The sequence below is a fragment of the Cervus elaphus genome, chromosome 5, assembly GCF_910594005.1.
Source record: "Cervus elaphus chromosome 5, mCerEla1.1, whole genome shotgun sequence".
NCBI classification, from domain to species: Eukaryota; Metazoa; Chordata; class Mammalia; order Artiodactyla; family Cervidae; genus Cervus; species Cervus elaphus.
The window spans coordinates 2,600,586-2,621,169 of NC_057819.1; the positions used below are offsets into that span (position 1 = coordinate 2,600,586).

Genomic DNA, 20,584 nt, shown 5'->3' on the forward strand with positions numbered 1-20,584 from the left:
CGGCAGAGGGGCCTTTCCAATCCTCTCTGTGTCCTGGGTGACACTGCTTTACTTTCCGCATCTATTTCGAGAGGCAGGCACCTCCTGGTGAAAATGAGGAGTGGGTGTCAGTGAAGATGAAGCCAGCAGCCAGTGCTGTCAACACGGCTGGGATGCCCCTGAGGAACTGGTGCCGGCTCTCGGGTCGCCGCGTCCAGTTCAGGGAAATGGAGGAAATGATAGTGATTCAGCCGAGGCTGACAGTGAGGGGGGCGGCGGAGGCTGCGTCCACACTGAGTGCCCGGCGATGCCCACAGCAATCCCACAGGGAGGCCTGCCCAGCTGCTGGAGGATCAGGGAGCCGGAATTTACACCAAACCCAAAGGGTATATTTAGGAGTCAGCTGTGGGCCAGTTCTTCCTGAGCCTCTGAGGCCCTAGGGAAGCACAGAGGAAGCCTCGCCTGCGGGCCCCAGATTGCGCCTTCTCCCCAAAGTAAAAGCTGCGATGCTGACACTCCTCCAGCCCTTCCTGCTCCACACCCACCTCCATCACACACACACACCACACCTCTCCATCACACGCACACACCACACCACACACACACACACACCTTGCTCCATCACACACACACACACACACCCGTCCATCACACACACATGTCAGGACCAGGCGTCAGGGGACTGGGGACAGTCTGTGGGGAACATGATGACACCTCCCCCTTTCTCACAGATGCGGGATCTCCCAAAAGGTTCTTCTCCCTGGAGAGGGGCCCTGGAGACGGTGGGTCCTGGGGAAGTGACATCACGGGCTGTGCCATCGCCACACTCTGCGCCTCCCTCATTCACTGGGGTGCCCTCAAAGCTCCCCCCCCACTGCATCCAGGGCCTGCCTGCCCTTCCTCACAGACACCCCTGTGCCCACAGCCTCCCCTTCACCCACCCCGGCTGAGCTGACCTCAGACTCAGGATCGCTCACGGCTGGAGTGCTGGCCACTCAGCCCTTCCTGCTGCTGTTCTGAGCCCAGATCTGCACTCAGGGCTCCCGCCTCCGCATCCCGGGTCTCCTCCTCCAGGGCGAGGACACAGGTTCCTCCATCCCCTGAGTGGGGCCAAGCCCCACATAGAGGAGCTCAGGGCGGGACCCGGGATGGCCGCTCTATCAAGCGCCAAGGTTTCAGTCCTGTTGTGGTCTTGTGGTTGCTGTTTACCCGAATCACAGACACGATCTCTTTCAACTCCCCTCTTTGATGGGTGAGTTTAGCGAATCGGACTGAGGCAGGGAGATTCAGAGTTTGCCCCCCAGGAGCGACCAGGAGGAAGCATCTCCCGGGATCCACAGTGGCCTGTGAGCGGGGACCCTGCCCAGGCCAGAGAGGACACCCTGCTGAGTGCCCATCACACACAGAGACCCACTCATCCAGACCTAGTAGTTGGTGGGGGTGGGGGCCACACAGCAGGGGCTGCCCACAGGTCAGACCCTGGGGAGACCCACAGCGCCCCTTATGGTCCCCACAGACCAACTCTCGGTGGAAGTGGTGCTGGGCTGGGCTGATGCCGGCTCACCGTCAGCCCAGGAGCACACCCAGCCATGTCGTGTGCTGTGAACACAGTTAGCGACTGACACCGACTGTCCCGCCTCTCAGGGAGCAGCACTTTCATCGTCAGATACGTGTGCATACGTGCTTCCACATGTATGCATATACGTTTCATGCATCTATACACACGGGTATGTGTGCTGAAAAAGCTACCAATATGGTCGTCAGTAAAATTCATAGAAATTTAATGTGGCGTTTTAAAATATTAAAACTATGTCAGGTTTGAAAATAAAAAAGCCTAGACGTCTGAGAAAAGACTTCCAGAGAGCAGGAGCTGTCTGGGGCAGTATCAGACTTGCAGGCTTTCAAAGCTTCTTTTCCATGATAGCTTCAGGGCGATGACTGTGAGCACGTGGTGTATAATCAGACCAGCACGTGTTCTGTGGATCAGGCTATTGCACACATATAAAGAAGTGTTTAGGGATTACTTTATTCTCCATCATCAAGTTAATGAAATTGAGTATGTCTCTTGAAACTCTGAACAAGAAGGGTCGTGCTGGCTGTTGGGGGTCTCTGAGTCTCTATGTTGTTGATAAAATGTGCACCTGAGCCCCTCTACCCGTCCTCTTGGGGACCTGGACACACCTGGGGAGAGACTGCAGGAGGCGCGGGGCCGTGAACCACTAGACAGGGGATGGATCCGGAGCCTCCGTCCCCATAGGGGTGCTGACCACTTCCGCCCTCTCCTGCCTCTAAAGGCTGAGCCCTGTGAGCACAGGCAGGTTTTATTTGCACTTCCCCATGAGCTCCCATCACTGTGCAGCTGTAAGTACCACTGCCCTTGTACAGTAAGCAGTGATAGTCAGCCTCGTCCTCGGGCTGGGCCCCCGTGATGGTGAGGGTGGCTTTGTTCCCAGAGATGGAGCCAGAGAAGCGATCAGGGACCCCAGAGGGGCGGGTATTTGTGATGTAGATAACATTTCTGGGAGCATGGCCTGGGGTCTGCTGGTACCAGCTGGGTTTGTTGTATGTAGTGACTGACCCAGAGCTCAGTCCACAGGTGAGGGTGACCGTCCCTCCTGGAGACACTGACAGCGACGGTTCCTGGATCACAGTCTGAGCTTCTACCCCTAAGAGCGACAGAAGAGAGAAAGGGGTTGTTATGGCGATGAGGTGCCCTGAGACCCTGCTTGGAGGTGCCCCAAGAATGCAGAACCCCGACCGTCCTGAGCCATAAGCCAGCAGCCCGAGCAGAAGCACCATCCAGGCCATGGTGGGGACCCTCCCAGGACATGGCCTCCTCAGCCTCCTGGGCTGGAGGTGGGGTCCTGGGCCTTTTCATGCCTCCAGCCCGTCAGGAGGAGAAGGGGCCTCATGCAAATCACTTCCTCCTCTCCCTGCCCAGGTCACCTGAGGTCCCTGGGGGGACTTGAAGGAGGCCGATGCTGGACCTCACACAGAGTGTGGACAGAACCGGAAGAAGCCCCTGAGTGATGGGGTGACATCTTTCAGCAAATGTGCTCCCAAGACCTTGGTGACCTCGGTCCTCTATCTCCTAACTGGAGAGTCTGAGGCTAATGGAGGAGTTTGCAAGTCGTCCTCTCTTGCTGCACTCATCTAGCCTTTCCCAAACCTGAGCCCATCTTTAGAACACTCTCTGTCCTTCTCAGGGAACCGCTGTGTCCCGTCTCTGTGATGCTGCCCGTCCTTGTCCCTCCAGCTCTGAGCCCAGTAGAGTATCCAGAACCTGTGTCTGGTGTGAAAGGTAAGGCGTGGCCCTTGAACACAATCTTGTAAAGTGTCTCTAGTCCCAGCGGTGGTGCGACCAGGCCTAGAGGTGGGGAGTGACATGTAGAGATACAGGCCTAGGGTGACGGCCTCCTGTGCTGCAAACAGCCATGACCATAGGGAGTAGCGTCACCAGAGCTGCGGATTTTAGGGGTAAAGGTCACCATGTCCTCATGAAGTTATGATGGCGTGCAAGTTCAGTTCCAACAAAGTTGGCATACATGTCTCATCACAGAAATAGAAAAGCACGGTGTGTCAACAGGTAGGTGTGGTGAGCATCGTGGACACTGTAAAACTCCCTTCCCTGTGGTTCTGCTGTGAAGCCGATGGACTCGGGAGGGAGGAGGGATGTGGGGGCAATGAGGACGAGAAGCAGCTCAGACATCTCAAGTGTTAATGTGTGTGGAAGAGATGGGAAAAGTCTTGTTCATCTCTTGCTTCTTTGACATAAAAATGTAAATACTATTCTTATTTTCTATTCATGTTAGATTTGCTGCTAAAGTAGCTGTTTAATAAAATTCACATGATTTTTGTCAGAGGTGCTTGAGAACCTCAACTCACAGAGGTGAATAATATGTATTCCTACTTAATTCTTTTCTTATTATACCAACATATTGATGTCAGTTTGGCAGAACTTGTGATTTCATATATTTTATGTTACAAGTGTGAATATAAAGTATTAATATAACAGGAAGGAACAAGTAAGGGAGCCACAAACACTGAAACAATATGAGTTTCCATAGTTCACTCTAAAATGTTGAAATTGCCAAAAAACACAACAGGGAACATTTTAAAATGACATAGCTGGTGACAAAGGGTCCTTGCCTGCAGCCCTCTTCCACTGTGAACACCGGGCGTTCTGTCGGCAACGGGGCAGCCCCTCTGCAGGGGTCTCTCATCCCCTGTCCAGGTATCCCTGGAGGTCGAGGTTATTGAAGGAAGTTCATTTTTGGTGTATGATCCTCCCTCTGTCTTTGGTTGGATGTCAGGTCTGGGCACTGACCACGTGAGAGGAGCAAGAACTGAGATGCAAGCATGTGTCTCTGAGCTGAGAGCTGTCATGTCCCCTGGGGGCCCAGTGGCAGGAACGTCACCCTCCAGTGACGACCCTGCTGCCCCTGGGGGCAAGAGTCAGGGGAGGAGGTGCCAGCCTGCCTGGCCAGGACCCTGAGCTCTCAGGACCAGACCCACAGCGCTCCCTGCTGGACTCAGACCTCCTCTTCCCCCACTTCACTCCACAGCCTCCTGGAAGGGCTTTCTCACACTTACAGGAGGGTCTTCCTGATGTCACCTCCCAGGGCAATAGAATGAATCCCCTTCGTCGAGTTTGGGCCTGGTCATTAATTTTTCCAGGTGCCTAATGACCTCAGACCCCTGAACGGTATGCTGATAAACTAATGAATTTCAGGATTCCCTGAGGTCTGAGTTTGCTCTGCCTAGCTTGTGGGTTCTCTACCAGAACACAACCACCTGAACCAAGTCCCAGGATTCAAACACCCAGCGTGCCCGTGGGTTGTGCCTGGTCATGATTCTGTCTGAGTTTCCTTCCCAGGTTGATGTGTAGTCAAGGCTGAATTTGCAGGGCCTCCCGGGACCTTCCCAGCCCAGGCTGCATGGATGTGTTCTTATTTCTCTCTTTGTAAAGAGAATAGGAGGCTCTCAGGTACAACAAATCTCCTCTTGATCTCTTCCAGGGGTTCTCATTTACCCTTGATCATGGTCCTCACAGTACTTCTTTTTGACTCAGACATTTAAAGATGTTTTTAGACTAATTTCGTAATCTTTCTATATTAAATGTTTGGTTTAAAAGATTATGCCTATAAATGGGAATCCCATCCTTGTCTGGGCTCCTGTTTCATCTCTGGTTGAGAAACCTTTATGACCATTACCTGATCTTCACTGGACATGGTGAAGTCTAGCCTTCTAACCTTCAATTGTTAGAATCCATGGAGATTTAATAGAGGTGGGTTTATAAGGTCTTGTGTCCAAAATAGTGACATTTATCCAATATTATCTCAAACAAGGGACCAGGGAGGGAAAAGTGGGAGAGACCATGAGGCAAAAGACGAGGATATGAGCAAGTGAGGAGTGTGAGAGGTGCATCCTACTGGGGAGGGTCTCCTAGTACCTGGAGAGGAGGGGAGCAATCCTCAGGGAAAGGAAGGACCCAGCTTCCCTAAGGGTCAGGGTTGAGGCAGAGCACAAAGCCTGGAGCAGGACAGGAATGTGCTGGGGGATGGGAGAGGCCCCCTGGGGCTCCAGGGCACAGATGTTGGACTTCTCCCTCCTCAGCATCCTGCTCAGTACCTGTGAGGGACTCTGTGTATCTGGGCACATGGGCATTCTGCTTGGATTTGGAGACCAGAGAGAAAGGGAGACAATTTCATGGACCCCATAAAGATGGACCTGGATGAGGAGGTGAGACTGCCTGGTACTGACAGCAGAAGTGGCAGCAGAGACCTAACCCAGCCCTGCTGATGACACCATCAGGCTCAGGGCAGTGATGGTCCCACCCTGGAGTAGAGGGCAAACTTCCATCAGACATCCCCATCACACGGGAATTCCTTGTGGCTGTGGTTAGTGATGAGCTGTGTGACCCTGATGACCAGTCTCCTCATCAGGATGGAGTCCAAAGTGATCAAGGAGGGCGTGGGGACCAACCTGGAGCCAGAGAGCAGGGCCGAACCTCTCAGTGTCCCTCACCTCTGTCCTGGTCACAAAGGCAGGGCTTTGCCTGGAATCCCTGGTCATCATTGCCATGGGGATCCCGTGTCCCTACTGCTCCCTCTGAGGAGATGGTGCTCTCGGATCTGCGCTCATCAGGGACATCATAAGCAGAGGGACATGGGCATATCTTGGGGAGCCCCTGCTCCTGACAGTCCACAGACCACCCCGACTCTGACGTAGGAAATGCTCCGATGGGGTGGAGAGGAGAGGAGGGGAGGGCAGGACACAGACAGCAGGTGTGGGTCAGGAGAACCACTCCCGGGGTTCCCTGCCTGCTGCGATGTATCACCGGTGCCCCTCACTCCTCAAGGTCTCTGCTCTGATGTTTCAGGAGCACAGTTCACTCCCTGGGGGACAATCCGCCTGCTGGGATGGTCCACAGACTCTGCTGAAGGCACATCTGGGAAAGCCTCCTGCTCCTGATCTCAGGGAAAGGAGCTCAGCTCCACGGCTCTCTTGTTCACATGGATGATCAGGGTGCACTTCAGTGGTATCAGAATCTGTTTACGTTTTCTGAGACTTCAGCAAAACTGACTGAACAATTGGGAGTAGAATTATTATGAACTAGAACATACCCCAGGAATTCATTGATTCTGGGGAATTTATTTGAAATTTGACAGTTCTCTAAGAACAAGCCCTTGACAGGCTGAGGTTCTCATCCCAGTTTCCACCTGCCTGTGTCTCTGTGAGAAGCCCTGTTGTACCAGCCTGCATGGTCAGAGACAGCCTCGTCCTCAGGCTCCAGCACAGAGACGAGCAGGAGCCCTGCATTGTCCGAGGCACCTTTGGATCCAGAAAAACCCGCGGGGACCCCAGAGCCTGGTTCTTCCTGGAGTCTGAGTGGTAGGACAGGAGGACTGAGGAGGGCTCACTGGCTTCTGCTGGTCCCAGTATAGAGCACAGCAGCGACAGTGATGTCCCTGCTCAGGGTGCAGGGAGCCACAGCGTCACCCGTGGTCTGGGGGAGACAGGGGTCTCCCCACACACGTACCATGACACACCACTGATGGTGTCAACAGTCCAGGGCATCAGGGCTGCGGTGTGGACACCCACACCAACCAGCTCTAGGGGCTTAGCTGTCCTGTGTGAGAGAAACCAAGGATAACCAGGGATAGAATTCATATACCTGCAACCTTATAGACGACAGCTAACAATACAGCCATTAAGTTGAGATTCTTCTAAATTATCATTTGAAAATAATAGGAAAACACACTACTCAAGATCAGAAATTAAAATGATAGTGTTTGAACATGGTGGTTTGAACAAACTTGCTGTCCATTAAACGGTCTTACATGGATTAGAAGGACTGGGAAGAGCAGCCTAGGGCGTTGGGGTGAAAACCCTTGCAGTAAGTTGTGAAGTACGGCCAAACATTCGAATTCCCACGTGTGAAATGAAATACGATTTCTGTCCATTTCAGAGCTGCTGCTACAGTGTCTGCTTTGACAGAGATGTTTCAGCCCCGGGAGGCCCATGTCTGGAGGAGAGCAGGTTTTTGTCTCACTTCCCCCCTGGCCTGGAGCACTGTGCCATTGTAACTACCACTCTCACTAGATGAACAGTAATAATCCCCCTCGTCCTCAGCCTGCAGCGAACTGATGGTCAGGGTGGCTGTGTTCCCAGACTTGGAGCCGGAGAATCGGTCGGGGACCCCGGAGGCTCGACTGGTATCACGATAGATGAGGGTTCTGGGGGCTGATCCTGGGAGCTGTTGGTACCAGCCCACATTATTACCACTACCAACGTTGCTGCTGCTTCCAGAGCAGGTGATGCTGACCCTCTGGCCCGGGGACCCGGACACGGAGGACGGCTGAGTCAGCACAGCCTGAGCCCAGGATCCTGGAAGGGAGAGAGACAGAGATGGTGACTCGGGGGTCCAGTCACAAGAGCAGGGAACGGGGCCCGTGAGTCTTCCCAAGACCCTTCCCCTGTCCCCCCATCCAGTCACCTGTGCAGAGAGCGACCAGGGTGAGGAGCAGAGGGCACCAGGCCATGGTGGGCATGGTCAGGGCGTCCTGCCTTCTGTGGCCCCACAGCTGAGCAGAGCGTCCCCACACCGCTCCTTCCCCTCTTCATACTCTGAGAGGGGGAGGGGCCTTTCATGCAAATGACCGTCCTCCCCCCCAACTCCCACAATGCTCTGATGACCTCTGGGACCTGGGTCGGCTTCCTGTGCCTGAGGGAGGCCAGTTGTGGTCAGACGTGGGGTTGTGTGGGGCTTGGGGGTGGGAGGTCACAGCAGGAACCCTGAGCAGAAAAAACCAGGAAGGACCAGGGGACTGGTCTCTGCTCTCACAGGTCCAGACACTCAGGAAAGGCCTCCGATCGCCCCCTGGTGTCCTGGCACAAACACACATCCTGACCTGGTGATCAGAGCTCTTAAGAGGCAACTTTCCCCAAAGTGGTTTGAAATTGCACCCTTCATGCTGTGTCTGGATGGGAAACAACAGCCAACTGTACCTCACCCTGTAGTGCATGTGAGTGTTACACAGTGGATGTGTGACTTGGAGATTTTAAATGAACCAAAATGTGTTCATGGATTAGTAAAAGTCTAAGGTCATCACTTAAAATAGATGCCTAAATTTAACTGAAGATGTTGTTGTTAAATCACTAAGTTGTGTCCAACTCTGGCTCTCTTAATTTTGCATTGCCATGGTAATATTTCTAAAATATAATTTTCCTTGTAGCCTGTGTTCTTTAAACAAGATAATTTTAAAGACTTTCTGACACGTATGGCATCTCCACTGAGAGATTTTTACATCGTAGCCGGACGTTCTATCTGTGAAAACAGGGCAGACTGAGTTATCAGAGCCATGGGTCGGTCTCACCTGAGATGAGGGACAGGACACGACACGGCAGGTCGTTGTTGTCAGGACACTCGGACGTGACCATAGGGAGCAAAGCTGACTTAGACATGGTCCAGTAGGAGCAGCAGTGATCGCCCCGGGGGCAGAGCCCCAGGAGAGCGTCTGCGTTCCCAGCCGAGGGCCCCAACAGCGTCTCTGCTCACTGTGCATAAAATCAATCCCACAGCAGCTGAGCACAGGCACTCCTCAGCCAGGAATCATTTCCCAGGTCTCAGGACCAGGGTTTCTCTCCCCACCTGATTCCTCACTCGATGGCACACAGGACAGAGTGTGAGGTTCCAGGGGATAAATCAGCCACACGAGGGATTCAAAATCCCCTGGGACACAAGGGGAACCTGGGGAGGAGCCCGGAGGGGAAAGCTGGGGTCACACCTGAGAGCCAGAGCCCTGAGGCTTCTCGGGAAGGAAGGGTTAGAGAGGTTCAAGGAGGGGCCGAGGAAGTGAGTGTAAAGTTCAGGAAGATTTGGAAACATGACCATGGTCTTCTGAAAGAGTGAACTGGGTCATCACCATGGAGGTCAACACTGTAGGTCTGTAGAAAGAGAGAGGCCCAGGATGGGGAGGAAAGTCATGAATGAGGGGAGCGGGAGGGGAAACCCTTAGCAAAGAGATGAGGAGGAGCAGGAGCAGGCTGAGGAGAGCTGGAGGGGTGCAGGGGGTGGGCTCTGGGGGCTCCTCCCCTCCTCTGTTTCTGAGAAGAGGGTGGGGGCTGATGACCACCTCACCCTTCACCCTCCAATTCTGGGTGCTCGGCTCCATGTGCAGCCTCACTCCCAGGAGGAGGCCTGGGGGCCAAGGCTCAGAGTTTGTCCCCTGAGAGGAAGCACCTGCTGTCACGTCCAACTCGGGCCACTGAGCCCGGGGCAGGGCCAGGTCAAGGGACCACGTGGGTGAGTTGCCCTGTTGCCAGCTCTGAGCTGATAAACAGCGCCCCCTGGTGACGAACTCTGGAACGTTCTTGGTGTTGAAAGTGAGCGAGGTGCTGCTCAGTTGCCTGGTTCTCAATCCTGTCTGACTCGTGTGACCCCATGGACTGTAGTCCACCAGGCTCGTCTGTCCATGGGATTCTCCAGGCAAGAACAATGCAGTGGGTTACCGTTTCTTGCTCCAGAGGATCTTCCCTACCGAGGGATAAAACGCACATCTCTTAGTCTTTTGCATTTGTAGGCGGGTTCTTTACCCCTTGGGACACCTGGAAGGTGGGGCTGCCTTTTTTCCTGTCACCAAATACCTTACCGTGAACAAATAAAAGAATTAAATAATAAGTATTACATGTCTTTGATAGTATACAGATAACTTTTTGTGTTCACCCATTGTACTTTCAGGTTATTCTGACTATCTTGTTCTCATGATTCTGTTTTTTTCCCTTCCATTTATATCCTTTTCCTTTGGGCCCAAGAGTGTTTGTATTTGCTCATCAAATAGATTTGATGACTTGTGTCTAAAAATATCTGTCACCCAATTTCATCATCTGAGGCTCTCAGCATTGATGTCTAAATTGATGTCTATGCCGTCTCACTGCCCTTCAATATTTAGTTTCCTGGTTCTTGATCGAAGGGACAATTTTTACTGGATCCTGGACTGTGTGGAAATTACTTGAAGAAACTAGGAATTCCATTCCCTTTTCCTTTAACAGGACATCCTTCTGTGGCGGAAGGTCAGGAATGTGTGTTCACTGCCCACTGACCCAGCAAGGGCGGCACTGACCCCCCTGCTCTGTGCTGCTGACTCCGACCTGGGAACCGGGGGCAACTCCTGTCAGCAGCTCCTTCATCCAGGGGTGTGTGACCACCCCTTGTGAGATGCTGCCCTGGGGAGAGGAGTCGAGCTGAGGGGGCAGCTGTGCTGCAGTCAGGGGATGCTCAGTCTGCTGGGTTCCATGGTCTCAGGGACTCCAGGAAGGGAGGGGCAAACACCTTGCCCTGGGAGCCCCATGGCTGTGGGGGAAGCAGAATTTTGTCTCTTTCCACTCTGGCCTGAAGCACTGAGGAACTTTCAAGCTGTCAGCCCATGAGAAACAGTAATAATCAGTGTCGTCCTTAACCTGAACTGAAGTGGTCAGAGAGGCCGACTTGCCAGACTTGGAGCCAGAGAATCAATCTGTGACCCTGAGGGTCGTTTGCTGTTTTCATAGATCAGAGGTGTGGGGGACGATCCTGGAAGCTGTTGGTTCCAGCTGATATAATTACCCCCAGTGTTGCTCCTGTTTCCAGTACTAGAGATGGTAACCCTCTGTTCCAAAGTCCCAGACACTGAGGGCGGCTGAGTCAGCACAGTCTGGGCCCAGGATCCTGGAGAGGGGAGAGACAGAGATGGTGACTGTGGGCTTCAGAAAGAAGAGGAGGGAGAAGGGACATGCGTCTTCTCAGGGCCCTTCCCCTGTCCCCCCATCCAGTCACCTGTGCAGAGAGCGACCAGGGTGAGGAGCAGAGGGGACCAGGCCATGATGGACATGGTCAGGGCGTCCTGCCTTCTGTGGCCCCGCAGCTGAGCAGAGCATCCCCACACCGCTCCTTCCCCTCTTCATACTCTGAGAGAGGAGACTCCTTTCATGCAAATGAACCCCCTTCCCCAAACAATTTTCTGATACCTCCCTGAGCCCTGGGTCAGGCCCCTGTGCCTGAGGGTGGCCAGTGGCTTCACTGGGGCGAGGCTGTGGGGGCCCCGGGGTGGGAGGTCACACTGGGAGCCATGAGCAGAGGCCACCAGGCAGCTCCAGGGTCCCAGCTCCCATCCCCCATCCATCCTCAGGATCGGCCCCCGATCGCCCCCTGGTGTCCAGGCCCTGACACACATCCTGCCACCCTGTGACCAGAGCCCTCGGGGCAGACCCTGGCCCTGCTCTGTGCTCTGTCCCATTCTTGCCTTCTGGCCGGGCTTCCGTTCTGTGTCCCCTGTGACCTCAGGGCCGTCTGTGGGCTCCCCTCAGACCCTCAGGGTGAGTCTGTACACGGCTCCCTCACAGCTCAGGGTCAGGACTGAGGGGACGTCGGGGACACGTATTCCTTTAAATCAGGGTCAGGTCAGGACAGTGATGACCCCGTGGATGCAGCCTCCTGACTGTGCAGGACGCGGATGCTTTCTCCTTCATTAGAAATGAAGCAGTGCCTTACACATGCACACGGGCACACGCAGATTGCTTTGAGGTGCTTTCCCAGGGAACTATAAGCATTTTGCTTTTATACTCCGTGACCCCACTGTAGTAGTTCCTGGTCTCCTCTTTCCTATGTAAGTTAAATAAAACATTTGCCACGTGTTCACTCCCTGTTGTCTTGGGAATCAGAAGCTGCCTTTCTGAGTGAGGCTAACTCTGCTCCCAGCTCCCAGGATGCAGAAGAGAAGGTGACTGTGGGGGCACCATCTGTGTCCAGGTGCCCAGATCATGATCACCCCCATCCTCATCTTTCATCCAAGGATAGGAGCCCACAGTCATCAAGGAACCTGAGTGACCATATCTGGAGCCGAAAGACCGATCCCGGATCCTGAGGGTTGGGGACCAGCAGGCCTCATGGTTTGGGGTCTCTGGCTGGGACCTGTTGGTTCCCGGACACCTCACATCGCCAGCTCTGCTGCTCTTTCCAGGACTGGAGGACCTGAGCACTGAACTGGACAATGGGCCCGGCTGACGCAGCGCAGACTGTGCTCAGGACTCTGTGCTCAGCGGGGAGGGGACAGGCGGCACGTCACTGCTGCAGAGCCTGACTCTGAGCCGGCAGAGTGACCCTTCTGTGGTGTCAGGAACCAGCATCCTTCCTTCTGCCATCTAAGGGCTCTGCCCCGTCCCCTCTGCTCATACCCTCTCCCGCTTCTCAAGGGAAAGCAGGTATAAGGAATCAACACCATAAATAATGAAGGGCCTGCCCTACCTGGCTACTCAGTGCCTTCCTGGAAGAAAATATTTCACTCCTGTTCAAATTTTCTTTTGTATTTCTACTGAAAGTTTATCGTTGCCACACAAACATGGTCAAAGTTTATGCTTTTAATTTTACAGCTGGAAACAGATTAACACACACTTTGTTGTTTTTTTTAATTGTTTTTATTAGTTGGAGGTTAATTACTTTACAATTTTGTTCTGATTTTTGCCATACATTGACATGAGTCAGCCATGGATTTACATGCATTCCCCATCCTGATCCCCCCTCCATCCTCCCTCCCCACCCCATCCCTCTGGGTCTTCCCAGTGCACCAGCCCTGAGCACTTGTCTCATGCATCCAACCTGGGCTGGTGATCTGTTTCACACTTGATAATATACATGTTTCGATGCTGTTCTCCCAAAACATCCCACCCTCGCCTTCTCCCACAGAGTCCAAAATTCTGTTCTGTACATCTGTAACACACACTGTGAACTACTTTTCAGTTCAGTTCAGTCGCTCAGTCGTGTCCGACTCTTTGCGACTCCATGAATCACAGCACTCCAGGGCTCCCTGTCCATCACCACCTCCCGGAGTTTACCCAAACTCATGTCCATCGAGTTGGTGATGCCATCCAGCCATCTCATCCTCTGTCATCCCCTTCTCCTCCTGCCGTCAATCTTTCCCAGCACCAGGGTCTCCTCCAGTGAGTCAGCTCTTCACATCAGGTGGCCAACAGATTGAAGTTTCAGCTTCAGCATCAGTCCTTCCAATGAACACCCAGGACTGATCTCCTTTAGGATGGACTGGTTGGATCTCCTTGCAGTCCAAGGGACTCTCAGGAGTCTTCTCCAATACCACAGTTAAAAACCATCAATTCGTCTGTGCTCAGCTTTCTTCACAGTCCAACTCTCACATCCATACATGACCACTGGAAAAACCATAGCTTTGACTAGATGGATCTTTGTCAGCAAAGTAATGTCTTTGTTTTTTAATATGCTATCTAGGTTGGTCATAAATTTCCTTCCAAGGAGTAAGCGTCTTTTAATTTCATGGCTGCAATCACCATCTGTAGTGATTTTTGTTTATATAATTTTAAAATTGTATAGTACTTTTAATAATTGTGAACTTGAAGATTTTTGTATTCATTCTCATTGATTTTCAGTATAATTAATTCTCATATTAATTCTTCATTTCAAAATATTTTCACATATTTTTTAACTTCTATTATTGATTTGCCAAACTTAAATGGAAGTGAAGGTCTGGGAAAAACATTCCCCTACCCGGTGCGTGCATGACTCCACGTAACCCCACTAGACCAGGCTGTCAGCACCCTTTATGTTTCAGGGCATCTTCATTTTCTGGGACCAGCCAAGCAGCTGTGGAGAAAATCTATGAGTGTGTGTGTGATTGGTGGGGGGTTTGGTGGGGGTGGTCCTTGTTTTCTCTATTCAGAGTTTACGGGTGTAGGTTCCATTTTAAGCCTTGGAAATGCCACCTTGAATTTCTGGATCCCTGAAATCACGCTGACACCCTCTTCTGTTACAGCACCCGAGTCATAATTCTCACCAACAGGTTGCGGGTCACAAAGGCACTCTTGGTGGAGAGGTGACCCCAGGTGCCCACTGCAGGGGAATCTCAGAACTCCCGCGCTCCTGGAGTTCAGGAACCTCTTGCTGCACCTCCCCTTCTCAGACATATCAGCTTATCTGGGACTAGAGGAGGATGGTTCCAGGGCTGTTTTTTCCTCTATGTCTTTTCTCACATTTTCTATTTCTTTGCTAGAACTTCCTCCCTTGTGCTTCATGGCAGGTGAAGACCATGTTTGCAGGGAGAATTGTGATCCATTTGGGAATGATTGTTATCTTTTTATTATTGGAGTATAGCTGCTTTACAATGACACTCTGGTGTTGGAGAAGACTCTTGAGAGTCCCTTGGACAGCAAGGAGAACAAAGCAGCCAATCTTTAAGGAAATCAACCTTAATTACTCCTGAAAGGACAATGCTAAAGCTGAGGCTGCAATTCTTTGGCCACCTATGTGAATAGCCGACTCATTGGAAAAGACTGTGATGCTGGGAAAGACTGAGGGCAGGAGGAGAAGGGGATGGCAGAGGATGAGATGGTTGGATGGCACCACCGACTCAATGGACTTGAACTTGGGCAAACACCAGGAGATGGTGAGGGACAGAAAGCCCGGCGTGTACAGTGCATGGGGTCACACAGAGTCAGACACGACTTTGTGACTAAAGAGCAGCAAGCTGCGTTCCACTGTTGTGCTCTGTTCAGTGACTGTATCTTAGTGACACTCATGTTTGGAACTAAAGCCTGGGGTGTCTGCTCACTGTGTCTGTGGTTTCTCTTGCATGCTTGTCATTTTCAGCGCACAGACTTCTGGTCTTCCTCAGATTTATCTTAGAGTGTTTTATATTGATTGTATCATACATGTTAGTGTTTCTATTTTTAGAAACTAAAGATTCATTCAGTTCAGCTCCTTGAGCTCCTGGCTGTGTCACTGACAGTATTGTCTCTAATTCCCTGCACAACACTTGGCAGAGTCAGCGGGGGACAGATGAGCCTGGCTTGTCCCCCTGGTCATTCTCAGGCTGGGGGCTGGCCTAGAAGTTTGGCCCCTCCTTGGCTGCCAAGGTCTGGGATGGGGACCTGGAGAGCTGACCAGCCTGACTCCTGGCCAGGCTAAGGCTGGAGGCTGTGATGGGCTGGAGCCCCAGTGGCACCTGACCCCCAGGGTCATGGGGCCCTGCCCGCTTCAGCCAGGAGGGTCTGGGAGACCAGGTCCCCGCACAGTGATGCTGAGACCCCTGCCAGGGTGCAGTTGCTAGATTTCATCTGCCAGCCCTAGAGGTCATCAAGGGTCATCACCAATGTCAGCAAGGAATAGTCATGCTGGTTGTGCTGGGGACTCTGACTCTCAATGTTGTTGATAAAATGTGGACCTGATTCCCCTCCACATCTTTATGGGCGGAGAGGTGTCCCCTTGAAGAGCTGGACACCTCAGAGGAGAGACAGGAGCAGGCACGGGGCCATGAACCACTGGAAGGAGATGGGACCCCAGAGCCCCCTCCCCATGGGCTGCTGAGCATTTCCGCCCTTTCTCTGCCTCTCCTGCCTCAAAACTCTGAGCCCTCTGAGCACAAGGGCAGGTTTTGGTGGTGCTTCCCCATGAGGTTGCATCACTGTGGTATTGTAACTACTACTACCCAGACCACAGTAATCAACAGCCTCATCCTCAGGCTGGGCCCCCGTGATGGTGAGGGCGGCTTTGTTTCCAGAGATGGAGCCAGAGAAGCGAGCAGGGATTCCGGAGGGGCGGCTGTTTGTGCTGTAGATAACAGTTCTGGGAGCCTGGCCTGGGGTCTACTGGAACCAGCTGGGGTAGTTACTGCTAGTGACTGACCCAGAGCTGAGGCCACAGGTCAGGATGACCATCCCTCCTAGAGACACTGACAGTGCTGGCTCCTGGACCACAGTCTGAGCATCCACCCCTAAAAGGAACAAGAGAGAGACAGGGGTTGTTATGGAGACAAGGGCCCTGAGACCCTGCGTGGAGGTGGCCCAAGGGTGCAGAGTCCCGGCCCCTGACCTGAGCCATAAGCCAGCAGCCCGAGCAGAAGCACCGTCCAGGCCATGGTGGGGACCCTCCCGGGACGCGGCCTCCTCAGCCTCCTGGGCTGGAGGTGGGGTCCTGGGCCTTTTCATGCCTTCAGCCCATCAGGAGGAGGAGGGGCCTCATGCAAATCACTTCCTCGTCTCCCTGCCCAGGTCACCTGAGGTCCCCTGGGGTGGGGGGACTTGAAGGAGGCAGATGCTGGACCTCACACAGAGTGGGGACAGAATCAGAAGGAGCCCCTGAGTGATGGGGTGACATCTTTCAGCAAATGTGCTCCTGTGACCTTGGTGACCTCGGTCCTTCATCTCCTCCCCAAAGTATCTGAGGCTGAAGGAGGAGTTTGCAAGTCTGTCTCTCTTGCCCCAATAATCTAGCCTTTCCCAAACCTGAGCCCATCTTTAGAACACTCTCCGTCCTTCTCCGGGAACTGCTGTGTCCCGTCTGTGTGATGCTATCCGTCCTTGTCCCTCCAGCCCTGAGCCCAGTAGGAAATCCCAGAGCCTGTGTCTGCTGTGAAGGGAAATGCGTGGCCCTTGAACACAATCTTGTAAAGTGTCCCTAGTCCCAGCGCTGGTGAATCAGGGGTAGGGGTTGAGAGTGACATGTAGAGACACAGGCCTGGGGTGACGGCCTCCTGTGCTAGAAAAACCATGACAATGTGGAGTAGCTTCAATAGACCTGTAGGGGAAATGGTCACCATGTCATCATGCAATGATGATAGCTTGCAAGTTCAGTTACAATAAAGTGGGAACATGTGTCTCATCATCGGAAATAGAAAAGCACCATGTGTGAACAGGTAGGTGTGCTGAGCACCGTGGACGCTGTAAAACTCCCTTCCCTGTGGTTCTGCTGTGGAGCCGATGGACTCGGGAGGGAGGAGAGATGTGGGAGGGCAACAAGAACGAGAAGCAGCTCAGACATCTCAAGTGTTAACGTGAGTGGAAGAGATGGGAAAAGTCTTGTTCACCTCTTGTTTCTTTAACATGAAAAATGTTAAATGCTATTCTTATTTTGTATCCTTGTTAGATTTGCTGCTAAAGTAGCTGTTTAATAACAATCACATGATTTTTGTCAGAGGTGTTAGAGAACCTCAACTCATAGATGTGAAAAATATGATATTCCTAGTTAATCCTTTTCTTATTATACAAATGTACTGATGATAGCTTTGGAAAATATGTGATTTCATATATCTCAAGTTTTTAGATCAGAGAAGTGGCCACATAAAGGAAAGGAACAACTAACGAAGCCACAAAACCTGAAACAATGTCAGTTTCCATAGTTCACTCTAAAATGTTGAAATTGTCAAATAACACAACAGGGATAATTTCAAATGACATAGAAGGTGACAAAGGGTCCTTGCCTGCATCCCTCTCCCACTGTGAACACCAGGTGTTCTGTGGGCAACGGGGCAGCCCCTCTGCAGGGGTCTCTCATCCCCTGTCCAGGTGTCCCTGGAGGTCGAGGTTACTGCAGGAAGTTCATTTTTGTTTTATGATCGTCCCTCTGTCTTTGGTTGGATGTCAGGTCTGGGCACTGACCCCACGACAGAGGAACAGGAAATGAGAGGCAAGCCTGTGGCTCTGAGCTGAGAGCTGCCGCGTCTCCTGGGGGCCCAGGTGCAGGAACGTCACCCTCCTGTGAGGACCCTGCTGCCCGCGTGGGTAAGAGCCAGGGGAGGAGGTGCCAGCCTGCCTGGCCAGGACCCTCAGCTCTCAGGACCAGGCCCACAGCGCCCCCTGCTGGACTCAGACCTCCCCCTCCCGCACTTCACACCACAGCCTCCTGGAAGGGCTTTCTCACACTTGCAGGAGGGTCATTTTTTTTTTTTTTTCTACCACTTTGTTGCCACCAGCCCACCTCCCTCCACCCTCGTGCACACATGCTCAGTCATGTGACCCCATGGACTGCAGCCCGCCAGGCTCCTCTGTCCATGGACTTTTCCAGGCAAGAATACTGAAGTGGGTTGCCATTTCCTTCTCCAGGGAGGGTCATTCTGATGTCACCGCCCAGGGCAGTAGAATGAGTCCTCTCCGTGGAGTATGGATCTGGTCATTAATTTTTCCAAGTAACTTTGACTTCAGACCTTTTAATGCAATGCTGATAAACAAATGAATTTCAGGATTCCCTGAGGTCTGAGTTTGCTCTGCCTCACTCCTGGGTTCACTATCAGAACACAACCACCTAAACCAGGTTCCAGGATTCAAAATCCCAGATGCCCGTGGTTTGTTTCTGGTCACAATTCTGTCTGAGTTTCCCTCCCAGGTTGATATGTGGTTGATGTTGGTTTTGCAAGGTCACTAGGGTCTGTCCCAACCCGGAGTGCACCGCTCTGTTCCTATCTCTGTCTTTCCCAAGACAGTATGAGGTTCTCAGGATAACAAATATTCCCTTGATCACTTTCAGGGATTCTCATTTACCCTTGAACATGGTCCTCACAGTACTTTTTGACTCACATATTTAAAGATTAAAGATGTTTTGAGTCGAATTTTGTAAGCTTTCTATATTAAATGCTTGATATAAAGGATTATAACTATAAATGGGAATCTCATCCTTGTCAGGGCTCCTCCTTCATTCCTGATTGAGAAACCCTTCTGACCTGTTACCTGATCTTCACTGGACACGGTTGACATTCATTTCTTAGACTCCATAGATTTAATGAGGGTGGGTTTATAAGGTCTGTATCCAAAATAGTGACATTTGTCCAATATCATCTCAAACAAGGAACCAGGGAGGGAAAGGTGGGAAGTTCATGAGGGAAAAGAGGGGAAAAAGGGCAAGTGAGGAGTCTGAGAGCTGCATCCTAAGGGGGAGGGCCTCCTTCACCTGGAGAGGAGGGCTCCTAGGGTGCAGTGTCCCGAGAAAGGGAGGCACCCAGCTTCCCTAAGGGTCAGGGCTCAGGGCTGAGCACAAAGCTTGGAGCAGGAGAGGGATGTTTGGGGGAAGGGAGAGGCCCCTGGGGCTCCAGGGCACAGATGCTGGACTTCTCCTTCCTCGGCATCCTGCTCAGTACCTGTGAGGGACCCTGTGTATCTGGGCACATGGGCATTCTGCTTGGATTTGGAGACCAGAGAGAAAGGGAGACAATTTCACGGACCCCAAAATGATGGACCAGGATGAGGGTATTAGACTGCCTGGATTTAACAGCAGAAGTGACAGCAGAGACCTAACCCAGCACTGCTGAGGTCACCGTCAGGCTCAGGGCAGTAGTGGTCCCACACGGGGGTAGAGGGCAAACTTCCATCAGACATCCCCATCACACGGGAATTCCTTGTGGCTGTGGTTAGTGATGAGGTCTGTGACACTGATGACCAGTCTCCTCATCAGGATGGGGTCCAAAGTGATCAAGGAGGGCGTGGGGACCAACCAGGAGCCAGAGAGCAGGGCTGAACCTCTCAGTGTCCCTCACCTCAGTCCTGGTCACAAAGGCAGCGCTTTGCCTGGAATCCCTGGTCATCATTGCCATGGGGATCCCGAGGTCCCTGCTGCTCCCTCTGCAGGAAACAGTGTCCCTGGATCTGGGCTCATCAAGGGCATCACAAGCAGAGGGACGTGGGCATATCTTGGGGAGCCCCTGCTCCTGACAGTCCATAGACCACCCCAGCCCTGAAATAGGAAGTGTTCCGATGGGGTGCAGAGGAGAGGAGGGGAGGGCCTGTGGGCTCAGGAGAACCACTCCCGGGGTTCCCTGCATCCTGCAATGTGTCACCGGTGCCCCTCACTCCTCAAGGTCTCTTCTCTGACCCTTCAGGAGCAGAGTTCACACCCTGGGGGACAATCCGCCTGCTGGGATGGTCCACAGACTCTGCTGAAGGCACATCTGGGAAAGCCTCCTGCTCCTGATCTCAGGGGAGGGAGCTCAGCTCCACGGCCCTCTTGTTCACATGGATGATCGGGGTGCACTTCAGTGGTGTCAGAATCTGTTTACATTTTCTGACACTTCAGCAAAACTGACTGAACAATTGGGAGTAGAATTATTATGAACTAGAACATGCCCCAGGAATTCATTGATTCTGGGGAATTTATTTGAAATTTGACAGTTCTCTAAGAACAAGCCCCTGACAGGCTGAGGTCTTGTCCCAGTTTCCATCTGCCTGTGTCTCTGTGAGAAGCCCTGTTGTACCAGCCTGCACGGTCAGAGTCAGCCTCGTCCTCAGGCTCCAGCATAGAGACGAGCAGGAGCCCTGCATTGTCCGAGGCACCTTTGGA

General features: G+C 52.5%; 1 gene segment (V, D, J or C); it reads right to left on the reverse strand.

The window, feature by feature from the left end:
- Positions 1–942: 942 nt before the first annotated feature.
- LOC122695680 lies at positions 943–16,428 on the reverse strand. The segment is given in 3 exon segments: positions 943–1,079; positions 2,349–2,645; positions 16,352–16,428. Coding segments are annotated over 3 exon segments (480 nt in total).
- Between the last annotated feature and the right edge of the window lie 4,156 nt (positions 16,429–20,584).